This window comes from Columba livia, chromosome 17 (assembly GCF_036013475.1).
Source record: "Columba livia isolate bColLiv1 breed racing homer chromosome 17, bColLiv1.pat.W.v2, whole genome shotgun sequence".
Classification (NCBI taxonomy): domain Eukaryota; kingdom Metazoa; phylum Chordata; class Aves; order Columbiformes; family Columbidae; genus Columba; species Columba livia.
Window position 1 is genome coordinate 7,073,940 of NC_088618.1, and position 14,778 is coordinate 7,088,717.

Sequence of the window (14,778 nt, forward strand, 5' to 3'; positions counted from 1 at the left end):
AGTTTCCTAAGCACATGACAGCAGCTCCGACTCACACCAGGCCCGCACTCAGCTCACTGCCAGAAAAGTTTGAGGCTGTTGTTGGGCACTCATCAAAATTGTTTCCTCAGCAAAAATGTATTGCTGAACATCTGGGCAATCTCATTGTGCTAGGAAATGAAAACAGATAATATTGTTTGCCTCAGTGCTGCATTTTGGGTGTCATTCTTCTGCAGTGAGACTTCACCATCAGAAATATTCTGTGCATATGCTCACAATCTGCAGTTTATTTTTGCTTGGCTTAGGCACTAATTCACTTACACAATTCATGTGCAAAAGCCTTTTGAGATTATCTAAGGTTTTAGTCAGTAAGTCCAAAAATGTTATTTTTAATTAGATTATATTTACTATTTGGTAAACTTGCAATTTAATTAGGTTAAAAAAACCTCCAATCTGTTGAAAGTTACCACTAGTTTGAATATACAGTCCTGCATCACATTAGCAACTCCTTCTTGCTCTTTGTTTTTTTAATATATATTCATATTGCTACTATTGTAATTGCTTCTATTGTGTTGTATTTCATCTGTGAGCAGAAAATCCATCTAACAGGATAACCATGTTCTGATGGTACCCACTAATGGAATTATTGTTAGCTAAAACAGCAACTGCTTGTGCTACTGATGCTCCAGGGGGTGGATGGAGAGATCCCTTCAAGCGAGGTGCCCAGGGTTAGGGTGGCCTCTTACCTGTGTTGTGACCAGAGCAAAGCAAACCAGAAGTCAGGAAGCCAGCGTGATTGGCAGAAAAACCTGTACAAACGCAGCCTAACAAAAGGTGTCGCGTTGGCAGGAGCAGCGGCAGCCTCAGAGTTCCCTTCGGCACACGAAAAATGCCTGTTTTCTGTACGGGACCTGGATCGCTGCAGGGATGAGTCAGTGTTTGGATGTTTTACCATTAGCTCCAGGGAGAGCAGGGGCAGGTCTCTAGCCTGCAACTGGCAAGCAAAATTTATGAACCTTCAGGCATTTTTTTTTAACAAAACACTTAGAGTAATAAAAGGACGTTTGAAATGAGGAATATGTAGTTTTGAAAGGCCTTTTCCATGGCCCCAAGCACATTTATGTATTGTGTATCACCTTCCCAATCTATAAAAAAGAAAAACAAAATGGTAATTTTTTCTCAAAAGAGACAAAGGAAACATTATGTCATCCAAATGTATTCAGACATATACTATGGACTTACTGCTGGCTCTCTTAAAGGAAATATTGATGTCATACTGGCCTGCTTGAGACTCAGCAAAATGTAAATGATACACTAGTTTAAAATTTGGGCTTGTAAAATGATGCTACTTAAGCTCACTTAATATATATATGTTTTTTAATAGAGCAAGAGAGAATATTGCTTTTAAGAACTTTGGTTTGTATGACTCGCCCAGTTAAAGCAATAAAAGATTTTGAAGCAGGTATTTGTATTTGGGCACCCCATCATGTGTTTTCACCTTTAGGTGTCTGACAGTTTCAGTTTATTATCAACAAGTCCTTCTCAGTATCTCAGCTTTCAGTCATTTAAAACCAGAAGGTTTCACTCTACCAAACACAAACATGCAGAGTTACAAATCCAAAGACACACCAAAAATATATTTCTGAAAGGAAGGACCTAAATAAAAAAAGTAATTTTGGAACTGGTGAACTAGTTTTATTAATACATTCTAGCCCTTTCATTAAGTAAACGCATTCAGTGGTGCCCCTGAAGTCATACTCATGAAACTAAGGGTTTATAACAGCAAAACTAACACTGCATTATCTGATGTAATGCTCTAATAAATAATGATGTATCACGCCAGAGGGTTTAACTTGAAACAGATGGTCTAAGGAATGGAAACATAAGCAAAGTACTTTACTGTAATCACTATCCAGGAAACAAAAGGGGATTTTATATTATTGCCTCAAGGACTGCCCCTCCCACCCCATTTTTGTCTTAGAGAACAGTAAACTTTTATTTTGCTAACGAAGCACAGGTGCTGCCGATGGCTCACGACAACACAACAGAACTCAGGCATTTTTCATCATCCTGACTAGCAAATGAGAATTTGCTTTTGCAATAGCATTTGCTGCTTTTGCAAAGTTGAACTGATCTATTTTTCTTTCCTGTTTTAGAAATGAAAATAAACTCTGTTGCATTTGTTAGTTCTTCAGTATTAATTTAGGTACCAGAGTGTAGGCTCTAACCCCAGCTCTACTTTTAGGTGCACTGGCAAACATTTAAAAGACCTGATCTGCAAAATTCATTTAGCAGGAGAGAAAGCACTCTGCTTGCAGAATCATTTGAGGTCCTGTGATATACACAATTACATAACCTAGGAGATTTCTAGTTTTAACAATCCATTTAATTATTTACAATAAATATAAAGGCAAAATTCTAACTCCCCCCAAATGCATATTCTTTCCTACCTCTCTGTCAGGAGCTGTTGCAGATATTCCCTGCTTTACTTCAGCAGTATCACTCCAGGGATGCGCTTGGCACAGGCCGTCTAAATTCCGCTATTCCTTTTTTTGGAAGCAAGCATTTAAATGCAGCATTTTCACATACAAGCTGCATTGAGGCTGTGTAGGCAAAACCCTGGGATGAAATAGATTTTGGGGTGCTAACTACCGGTCTGCAGAACCTGCCAGATTGTGAACCACATGTGTGACATTCTCTGCTGTGACACAGCAGCTGCAGCTCCGATTTAGCCAGAGCAGCTTTCCCAACACCATCCCCGTTTCAGAGAGACGAAGGTCCAGATCAAGCAAAGCACCTGGAGTGCACTGCCTTTAAACACATGAATAATCTCTCTGAAGTCAGTGGACCTTGTCAGTATTTGTGCCAGTGTTTAAAAATCCCATCTGTTTCAGGAAAAATAATGAGCTCAACACTTACTTTCCTCAGATTTGGGGAGTGTTGGAGAAGTAGGATTTTTGTATTTCAAGCTTTTCTCTGCAATGCTGAAGATGTTCTTTTTTCCTCACTCATAGAGAGGACTCAGAAACATCCATAAGCAAACGTTTACTTAAGACTTCAGGAGCATGGGGCCTTAAAAACCCCAAGCATTGTGAGATCAATCCAAATAGCTTGAGAAGTAAGAAAAATCAATGGGATATTCACCTATTGAAACACAGCTGTATGCTTAAGTGTCTTATTACACATTAGTCGCACTATCTACTACGTTTGGTATAAAGCCAGGAGCTAAGAATTGTCAAATATTAATTGCTATTCTCTTGATTTACTGTGTGACAAGCACTCCAGTAAGACACGGCCTGAGAACATTGTTTTGGGTGCTCTACAGAGCCTCAAGTAGCTCAAGCTCCTTTCATACCCATGTGGATGAATTTCACACTGCATGTGCTGTGTTTATACCTCTAGGGCGAACACCAATGGAAAGATGAATTTGTCCCAGTGACAGTATTTCTCAAGAAAAAAGGGATGTAACGTACATCTACATGACTGCTGAGACCCAGAAATAGCTTTGCCTCTGCTGAGAGATGGTGAGCACAGCATCGGACCGAGCGCTGTCACCTCGCAGCGCAGTCCAGAGCCATTGCTTTCAAATGAGAGGAGTTAGTAGAGTTCCTGGGTCTGTCCTGTGTTTATTTTTGCCTGAACACAAAATGCAAAGTTCAGGACTGAGGAAACAAGAGTTTAATCTCAGTTACAACAATCAGCACCTGGATCCTGTGGAAATATTCCAAACTTGCATTAGTATAACCGAGACCTGTCCTACAGCACGACACACCCCTCGACAATCTGAACATGATGTTATTTTACCCAAGAATTTAATTTTTTCGATCAGCAAGTAGAAGATCATGGAGAGCATCTTCTCATATTACAATACTCATTACTACACATGTCGTCTTTCTGTTTCATTCCCAACACTAATAAGCACAGGACCTAATTATCCCCATTTATAAATAACTTTCTCCATCCTATCTCTGTCCAACAACATTCTGGCAGGCATCCTCAGTGCAAGATTTGAAATTATGTGCCTGCCAAAACCCATTGCTGCTGATGAATCACAGCACACACAACTGGGAGGCTGTGGTTGCTTTTATAAATATCTGCACACATACATATATATATGTGTATATATATGTAAAGCACTGCTTTCACATCCCCATGCAGGGGATTGCTAACAACAGCAGGAGAGTTAATGCTGCGATACCTTTGTTGCTCCTCTCCTCATCCAGTGATACGGTTTCCACAACATCCTGTGGCAATTTAATCTGCTTTCCAGAAAAAGCTCTGCCTTGTGTTTTCATTCTGCTTTTTGGTAATTTCATTTAGTGCTCACTGTTTCTTGTCCTGTGGGAAACAGAGATATTAATTCCTTATTTTCTTCCTCCATGGCATTAATTATGTCATTTATCAGCTTTAAATCAACTGGGTTCAAGAAAGAGTTTTTGATGGCAGATGCTCCAGAGAGAAACTCTTTGAAGAGAATTGTTTTTCTATCCCAACTGAATTGCCACTAGCACTTTGTTGCTATAACCTGGTGTGATTTACCAGTGACTTTGCTTCAAAAATAAGGAATGTATGAAAATTACTTAGCTGAAATGAACTACAGGTTCATTAAGTTAAAAAATTGTTACTATAAGCAGGAATTTATGCAGAATTCTTTAAAAAATATTGGCAAAACACACATTTAGCAGCCATTGCGGTAGCAATAGCTGAAATACACTGTATACATTTTATGCAAGTTTTCTGAATCCGCGTTTCAGGTCTTCTATAACATTCTATATCTGCAAAATGAAGAGTAATAAGCAATTTACTGTTGCTCCAAATTGAATTTACGTTTTGTAATGAATTTAATATGTCATATAAAACATAACTTCGAGCTGGGAAAAAAATTATAAATGTTTCCTTCTTGCCAGCTTCAACAATTTGCGAAGGGAAATGACTTCTACAATGCCTCACTCTGGCTTTTTTACAGCGCATTTGACAGACACATGGCATTGAAAGACTAGTTGCTGCTTAAAATTAAAAAATAGACTTTGTACTAAAACTGTTCCTCCAAGGTGAGTGCAAAGGAATGGGAAATTTCCAAAAACGAGTGCCTATCCTGTGAGGACAGAGCTCCATTTGAGCTTCTCCCTGCTAGTCTGCCTTCAGTCCCCACACAAACCCATCGCAGGGCTCTGAAGATGTATGTTGTTACTCTGCCCTATACCCCTGCCATCATCAAGGCCCTGCCTACATTATAACCTTCTTTCTGCAAAATAATGATGGAAATCCAACTGCAGCAGGAACTTAGCACGTGCTGATCCAATCAGCGCTTCATGCTGACGGAAACTGGAGGAAATTTTCCTTGCCAGCTATAAACCCAACGGCCCTTTGCTCTCTTTTGACACTGTTCTACATCCACTGAAGATACTTTTCCCTTTTCACTCCCTGTTTTCTCTTTGACCTGAGCTGTGAGAATGCTCTATGCAGTCCCACCTCCCACACCTCTACCACAAGTGTCTATATGGTTGTCATAGAGCCTTTACTAACCAATGCCTCATTGCCGGCAGATTTCAGACCTGGCCACAAGGAATGGCCACACGACCCAACACCGCACGTCTCTTAGCAACTGAAATCCAGAGGTTCTCAACTTCTGTGTCACACTGGAACAGCAGGATGCTCAGATTCCTGCTGGTGGACACTCTCTGCGGGAATATATATAAATAAACCAAAACCAAGGATAGTGCATCCCAGCTTTCTGGTACCCAGAAAGGACTCTCTCCATCATTTGTGACACAGTGCTGAAAAGCAATTCTGCAGCATCAAGGGCTTAAGATATATATTAAAAGAGTCTGTGTAGATATCTCTTGAATTTGTGTACCTATGAATGAATGAAAATACGTATAAAGAATTCTATTATAAATTCTGTAAAAATGAAGGAGAAATACAGTAAACTACCATGGTATATTTTCTTATGAAGGTTTTACAGGTTTTGAAAAATGTAGCTATTCTGTACTTCAACATAAGCAGAAATAAATATATTTATTTTGCCTTTACAGTTAAATAAATACATGCAACTTCTATTTACACATGTGCATGACTTATCTTCCTACTCCTTAAAGCAGGATGTGCCTTCCTGTGCTAAAAATCCCAATGATTAGTAATTTCTAACTCTTTCCTGCCCTTTTATTAGAAAGGGAGTACTGAGTAAAAGACCACACTAGCAAAATAATCATTTTGTGTGCTAACAAACATTATTCCTTCTTTGATAAACTTCATGTGCTATGAATAAGCTGTTGTAGATAAATAAAGATGTATTTCTGTACAACATTAAAACAGACACAAAAAAGACAGGAATTAACAACAGCTTTCTCATGACAGCGCAGCGTCTTAGTCCTTGCTCGCAAGAAAAGAAGTGAAAAAGCTGGATTTCCTCAGCAGCCCACAACATGTCAGTGGCTGCGAAACTTGTCTCTCGCTGTGTTCTGTGCCACAACAGCACATTGCAGCATCCCCCCTTCCTGAGGTCACTCCAACCTACAGCTATTTCTTTTACTGTATTTCTGCTCAGTAATTTTAGTTATATATATACACAACAATTCCAATAAGCAGGCAGGGAAGGGCAGAATCGCTTAAGGCAATGAAGCATATGGTCTCTTGGAATGAGGATAGTGCTGTGTGGGTATTATGCAGAGAGTTTGGATTGTAAGGAAATATGCAGGAGGTCAAGGGAGGGATCAAGGCAGAAATGTCTTTCATATATTTCCTGAAACACCAAGAAGACCAACACCCATCACACAAACACCCCAAACATCCTTCCCAAGAACATGACCTGAAATTATGCTTTATTTGAGGTTAAATATGCCACACATCTGCCCTCTTGTGCCTGGATACCTATGGGATGCATCCGCTTGGCCCCAGCCACACAGCTGATCACAGAATGACAGGGTCTGCGCCTCTCACAAAAACAACACATTTTTGAGGTCAGGGAGTCACATCCCCATCTGACGGGGAGGAAGAAGGCACAGAAAGACATACGACTCAGCAGTAATTTGTAGTGGAGCCAGGAACGGGTGCCAGAATGCCTAAAGCCCATTCCTGTGCCTTAAGTGCAGAGCATGTTTCCAGCTGCACATCTAACTGGTGCATCTTACTGTGAACCATAGCTTAGCACTGGGAAACTGCCAACGGGATAGCTGTGCAAAGCATGTGCATTTTGATACAGGAGATTGCAGCTAACAACAGAGCAGTTTGTCTGCATTATGTCATCGTGTGTCTGAAAAATTAGTCATAGCCAAGTACCACCTATTTATAACAACTTGTCTGTTTTTTAAGTCTGTTATTTTCAATATCTTCCTAGGAGACTATAATGGCTGATCCCAAGGCCAGATGGATTCATAATATTCAAGCTGCAAAAGAAGGATCGTGCTGTTACTCACTGAACTTACTCAGACACTGCAGTTTCTGCAAGGTGAGGGTTTTTTTCCTAAGAAAAAGTAACATTGGTTTGTATTTCTATTAAAAAAAACCAACAAAACCCCTTTCACCAGCTCTTCAAATGACTGTACAAGAGAAAAAGCTGCCAGTACTTTACATATACATTATTATATTTTTATTTCAGAAAAGGGATATTTTTTAAAAGACAAGACTTACTTCTGGTACCCCTGTTATTCTAAAATGCCACTAAACTCCTGGAAAAGGTCATGAACTGGCAGAATCTGCTGCATAAGTTATGTTGTGCACTTCTGCATATAGTCTGATCAAAGTCTATGCCCACGAATGCAGAAATTATTTTGATTAATGAGGAGCTGACAGAATATCTTAACACAGTCTAGAAATACAGGTAAACCTCAGCATTGCCCACAGTGCTCACACAGCCTCGTATGCGGTCCATCTCAGGCCAGATAGGTTCTAGATCAAATACCACACGGACAAACTATCTCAGTGCTTTATATTCCCTGCAAATAAATGGCAATATTAGTGTCTGAAAAATCCACACAAGGGAGGCATGTGTAAAAGGCGAGTAGGATGGCAACACAGCCTGGTGGAATTTGTAAGGGAAAGGAAACATGAACAATCTTTCTTACAGTCAGGGGATGAGAGTCCCTTCCACAGAAGCCACTTTTCTCTTTCTAGGTAAGACGCACTGCCCAAAGCTTTGCAAGAGTCCCTGTAGCCAGAGCCATGAGTACTGACTGCATCCCTTTCAGCTCAGAAAAAAAGCACTTGTGGGGAAGGAATCAGTTTTCTCATTTGAAAGAATTGGTGAAATACCATCGGTGCCGGTGGGGCTGAAGGATTCCTGTTGTCACGGCCAAGAGGCGGTTTTCTCAAGGCCGATTTCTGATGGTTGGTCTCAGGTCTCAGCCTCCCCTGAAGGACGGCCTGGCCCCTCCTGCACCTCAGCTCTGAGCACTGGGCAGCTCTCACTGGCACAAACACTGTTGCCAGGACACCTGTAACTAGTTTTACTTGAATATATGTACATGTTTATGTATACATTATATACATATAGGCATTATATATATGTACACACATATATATATACACATATATGTAAGGCACTGTAAAATGTACCATCACTTGTCTAGGGCTGTTTTTAATCTGTAGAAGTAGATAATATTTCTTCATATAATTTAAAATACCTAACCAAGACATTTTAAAAATGTTTCAGTGTTACAGAGATATCTACTGTGAAATAAGCCTTACTTTAAAACTGAAGTTATTGTGACAGGATTAACAAAACCTATTTTGACAGTAATTCTAATCTATTTCTTACATAACTGCTCCTCTCTTAAAAGATATAGTCACCTGTATAAATAGTTTCCTTTGTCTCTCCTTATTATGTTCCAAAATGTGAACTGAAACTTGTCCTGCAGAATGAAAAATAACAATAATGGAAAAGTGAATACAAACTTGGATAATTGATCCATTACTTAAAGATGAAAGCCAAAATCACTGTAAGCCAGGATGTCTTTAAATAAAATGTACTAAAACAGACCATGAACTTACATAATTCTGTTTGACATAGTCAACATAAGTCGAGCCTGGTTTTGGCCATTTTACATATAAGGTATAAGGTAATCTCTGCCATGTGAAGACATGATAGCACACAAATATGATGGGCATTTTTAATGAACATGATTCAGTGCATCCTTGCTTAATGTAATTAGCCTACATATACAAATTACGGCACCAGAAATCCTGCGGCAGCTGCTGTTGGGAGGGTTTGGCAACTGTGCGTGTTATAAGCCAGCCTAACAGATCAAATGGACCTATTTCCAAAGGCTAGAGATAGATAGATTAGATAGATAGATAGAGACAGATAGATAAAAAGACAGATAGATAGATAGATAGATAGACAGACAGACAGATAGAAAGATAGATGAAGATAGGCTAGAAATTGTACATCTTTGGGATGTGTAAATCCAGATATCCTGGATGGAACATTTCAACAAATACCAATATAACATTTTTTCCCATTTTTTCCACAGTTACTCTGTAGCAATGATTTGCAATTGTGCCAGACCACAGGATCCCTCTTAGCCCCACAAATCCAATAAAAATCAGTACAAAAAGCTTCATTTAGTGTTTCCTGAACCACTTGCTGTGGCCTCACAAGCATGATCCATTGGTCACAACTAGGAGACACTTTTAAAAGACTCAGTGTATTTTCTACTGTGCCATAAGCGCCTTGAAAATGAGATGTAACTTGCAACCACTCCTTTTAATAGTTTGTCACCTGCGGATTTCGCATTGGAACCAGCCTTTCCAGTTCTACTGTTTCAGTTCGCGTTTTGCACAAGTGGAAGTGAAAAAGGGCAGCGCACCATGAACCATCTCGGTAAATGAATGTATCTGAGGTGTAACTCATGAGGGAAAACCAGACACTTGAAAATACTGAAGTGACTCAGAGGTTTAAAAAATATATATGTATTACGAGAGCCACAAAAAAGGTTACAGACAGAGCTCCACAAAGCCTGCACGGATACATTCCAACAATTCAAGGTGGCAGAACAGGTGAAATACAGACCATAAAAACGGTTTGACATTAACTTTCCAGACTGTCAGAGACAGTGACCTTGACCCCATCTTTCCCCCCCACAAAAAAATATTGAATATATATATGTATCTATATCTATATCTCTAGTCTGGACCACAGATATAGTCCAAAGAAAACCACATTGCAATTTCCACATTAGGCTTATAGGAGAATAGGCATTATCTGAGGAACGTCCATTATAACGCCCGTGAGGTGATTATCTTAGGCCAAGTTGACGTAACGTTATGCTTGGTTAGCAATTTTAGAACAGCAACACAACACAGTTCATTTGCTGCACAAGGCTACTAACACATAGCTCTGTGCAACCCTTGGAGCTGACTTCAACCAAACTAAGCAATTACGTTTGGTTTGTTTTGTTTAATTTAATAAGAAAATGCAAATGTAAGATATTAGGGCAGTTCCCGCTATCACCTTTCTTAAAAATTCAAGACTTGAAGACTTCTGTAATGTACTTGCTTACAGACACGTTTTGAGACTGTATTAATGATCTTCAGGAAAGATGCCACCCTGAGGCTTTTTCCCTTGCTCACTTCAGGTTGTGTCTGCATCCAGTTTTGACATAGGGGGCCAAATCCTGGTTGTATATCAGTGCAGTATTTGGCCCAGAGTTTCAAAGTCTTTGCTATTCAGACTTTCCTATGAGGTCAACAAACAAAGTAGTAAAAAAAGAAAATATTAAGGCTTCAAGTAAAAAAATTTCCTCTCTCTCCCACCCATGTAGTAAGGTACATGTAATTTCATAATACTCAATATATTATACAATTAAAGATACAGAGATCCAACTTTTCAAGGCAGATTGTACTACAATGAAAACCTGGAGGCTTAATGGGAGTGTATGAACAGGGAATGAACGGCTAATAAAATGCAATATGTGATGAAAATTGATGCATAAACTAAACAAAAACTATTGCTGTTTTTTAAATAAGTAATACAATCCACAGCTAAAAATAACAACATGTTGGAAAGATTTAAGACTTCTGAAACATGAAATAAACATGACAAATATAAAGAAGCTACTTCACAAGATGTGTTAACTTGTGCTGGATTTTCGTGGCTGATCCCCACCTACTGTAAATTAGCATCACTTACAGGAGCTTTGATGGAGCCACACCAGTTTACACCAGCTGATGATTTGGCCTGCAGTGTCTGTAAAAACTGAGACTATCTGGGCAGAAGAACCTTACCGCTAATCTGTAAACTGCTTGAGGATCTGTACTTTAGCATGGGCTGCATTCTGCTCCAAAATTAGACTTACTAAGTAGGTCCTCAGTCCCGCAACGGGAGCTATGGAAGCAGACACTTACATTGATGAGAAAATAGCTGCAGGTTCAGCGCCTTGGATGGAAATGAGGCTGGATTTGCTGCATGCAATCTCCTGTTAACAGTTCTGCTTAGATTTCAGAAGATTTGAATAATTTACTCCAGGCTATGTGCACTGAATTATATGCAAACCTCAAAAGGAAAAAAAAATACTTTGGTACCATTGTAAACCTATTAACAAGTCGAATGTCTCTCAACTGTGGGCAAAACTACTCACAAAATATATAATCCTTATATCTGAACCTATAATGACACAGTGCATTCATTCTTTCCTCCCTTACCCCTTGTGAACTATGTCAAAATAACCCTGGATATTAGTGCTTTATACACACAATACTGTGTTTAGTCTTACTGAGAAATTCTCTCATGAACTAATGTAGTTAACTTCAAAGGCTCTTTGGCCCTTCAAGTTCCTCAGTAGCTTTTTTGTTTATAAATGCAGGAGAATGATCAAAGTGGAGCATCACTGGGATGCAAATCTCAAATATTACACTGGTGCAAATTTTCAGCCTTGCTTGCATGAATTTCATGTACATATTCAAAGATACATGATAAAATGTGCCCTTGTCTAGCTCCCTGGCCCAAACACAATGTGTCACATTCCCTCTTTTTCAGGGCTTACATATGGCATACATGATACTTTAAAAACAAGTAAGTCTTGTGATACTCTACGCACCAGAGTGAATTCCAGTCCTTGAGGAAATACTGCATCTTCCTGAGGAGTTAACATCAGGGTAGAGTTGCAGATTAATAACAGTTAAAGATGGAAGAAATCTGTAAGGCCATCTGGTCTAAGCCCCTTGCCCCTGCAGGCTCATCTCTTACAGAAATGTTTTTAATCACTTATCCAAATATAGTTCTACTGTCCAAAATCGTTAGTCTCCAATACTCTGCCTTGGAAGACTATTCCACTGCCCCTTCCCTCCATCTTTTCTGCCCCTCCTGAATGTAGACCACTGGTTACCAGTCACAACCCTCTGATTTACCCTTTGGTTTTACATCTTTCAACTAATGCATTTGTAAAATTATGATACTTAGTTTCCACTTCATTGCTTAGCCAGTAACACGTTTCTAGCCCTTTAAATCTTCTCATCAGCCAGCCCGTCCAGTCTTTTGATATATAAAATATTGCTCCGTCTGTACCCGCTCCAGTTTGCCAGCATCTTTCTGGTACCTTGGTGCCTCCAACTAAAGACAATATTCTGCATGCCAGTGAGCAAATCTGCATAGAAAGACTATTGCTTCTCTGCTCTGCAATGTCCCTACAGTAGGCATTTGAAGTATCAGCAAGGCAATAAAATGCACACTTTGGCCTAGCGCAGCTGCATCGCTTTCCAGGTTTCTCCCTTCAGGCAACATGGAGCATTACACAGAGAGATTATTAACTTTCTTACGTTCTCTTCAACCTTCCCCTCTAAAAATGACGTGATATACAAGGGACATAATAAGCATGTATTGCAGCAGATGTCAAGATTTATCAAATCAAAATATAAATTTTAACCAGGCAAAACTGAAGTCAATATTTGGCTTCTGGAATAATGAATCTTAACATACATGAAAACAAGTAAGATGTTATCACCACATTCTGAATTGCTACCAAATATCTGGAGAGTTCTCCATTATAGTCAAGGGCTGAAAAGGATTCAACCCCTTGAAACAAATATCCTGAAAATGATGAATTTAGCTCTCCAGTCAAAACTATTCACCCGGAGAACCAGGTGGGAAGCAGAGGTTTCGTACACTGACTGGCTCAGTGACAAGTAATGACTTTTAGTGATTTTGGCAGCAGTCGCTCAGGATATTCTTAATTGCATAAATGATCTGGCTAGTTAGCACTGATCCAGATACTTCTGACTTCTGAGGTGGTAACTGGATGGGAAGCCAAAGGAGATAAGAAATGGAGAAAATAATTCCATTTGTCCCAAAATTATTTTTGCCAAAGTCCTCGTATTTGTGACAAAAGTAATGCACCCCTTTCTTGGTTTTTATAGTAAAGTTGTCTTTAAATCCAACAAAGCAAATGTAGTTTTCTGAAGAGAGGAAAAGGAAACCTCAGAATGTTAAATAGATTTGACTGATATTATTTTAAAAAGTTGTTCCCCGAGGGAAAAAAATCCAAATGGAAAATCCGTTGTCTAACAGTATTGAAGACCAGAGGGAATGTGCTAGTAATTAGGCAGACAGAAAATTTATATCCTTTAGATGTACGCTTGGCTCAGTTACACACACTGCAAATTCAACAGATCATGATAACCTTGCTGCAGGATTACACAGATGGCACCAGGGCAAGGCAGTAAACCACGTTATTGCCTAAATCCAACAGGTAACAAGGAGGGTGCAGGGAAAGCAGCTCACGGCTGTTTAAAATACGTTCCCATCCAAACATTTCTTTCTTATCAGCTTGGTTTTGTTTCCGAGTCAGAGAAGCCTTTAAAAACCAGAGGGAGCAAGAGGTCGGTGGAAGACCCTTACTGGTGCTGCAGTCCTTTTCCACGAGAGACGAGCACACGCACACACTCACACACAGTTTCACACACAGGGAGGCGAATGGCAGACAGTGAGAAGCTGTTACTATCCTTTCTCCTGCCCCTATCCGGGAGCCAGGAGGTTTTTAAAGACAACACGGCGTTCATTGCCCAGGTGCCCTGGTCTTGCTCCTTCCCTGGAGGAGGAACACGAGGCCTGGGAGACAGGGAGCAGTTCTTGCACACGCAGACTGGCCGCACGGGCAGCTGGCTTTCCACGTTGGTAGGAAAACAGCAGTTGGGCCTCCGACTCCTGCCGGACACATCGCTGGCCAGAAGAACTGGAAAAAATGGATGATCCAGGACTGACTGTACTTTTTCACATCACAACTGGTACACAACAGGTTTGTTGGACAGACACACGCACAATGGCTTTAGCGCTCTCTTGCATGAAAGAAATCTGGTCGGTGGTTGTGGTGTTAGGTTGCAGCCAGTTCCCACCTGTCAGTTCAGGAAGAGTCTGGTGGACTATACAATTTTATTCCCTCAAGAATAAGGCTGCAGCTGGTTTTTGGCCAAAAGAGAAAGATGAAAACAGAACAAACTCAAAACAAGAAAAGGAGAGTGGCCGGCTGCTGCTGCTCCTTCTTTGTTGTTATTTGAGTCTTCACAGTGCTCCTAGCTTCATGGCTGGCTGAGTGGATGGCTCTTTATCTTTAATTAATTTTATTTTACACTGAAATTTCATAGGTTGTTCCACCAACTCCAGACACCTTCTTAACATTTGAGTGTCTAGCAGGGCTGACAGGTGTCCCCTGGGAACTTGATGATGAACCCAACCTGGATATTCCTTTGGGCTGTCCATTTATTTTACTGTGCGGTGTCTTCAGCTGTATGTCATCCCTGCATCAAAAGAAATATCAAAAGATGCAATGTGAGTGACTAAAGTGTGATAGCAGAATGGCTTCATTCAGG

General features: G+C 40.0%; 1 protein-coding gene across 7 annotated transcripts in view; it reads right to left on the bottom strand.

Moving 5' to 3' along the window:
- Positions 1-9,872: 9,872 nt before the first annotated feature.
- Positions 9,873-14,778, bottom strand: part of ZDHHC8 (zinc finger DHHC-type palmitoyltransferase 8) — a 100,834-nt gene continuing 95,928 nt past the window's right edge. For all 7 annotated transcript variants that reach the window (XM_065033052.1, XM_065033047.1, XM_065033048.1 and 4 more), the window contains one exon: positions 9,873-14,706. In XM_065033052.1, coding sequence (XP_064889124.1) covers positions 14,535-14,706 — 172 coding nt within the window. In that variant the 3' untranslated portion in view covers positions 9,873-14,534. The remainder of the gene's footprint in view (positions 14,707-14,778) is intronic.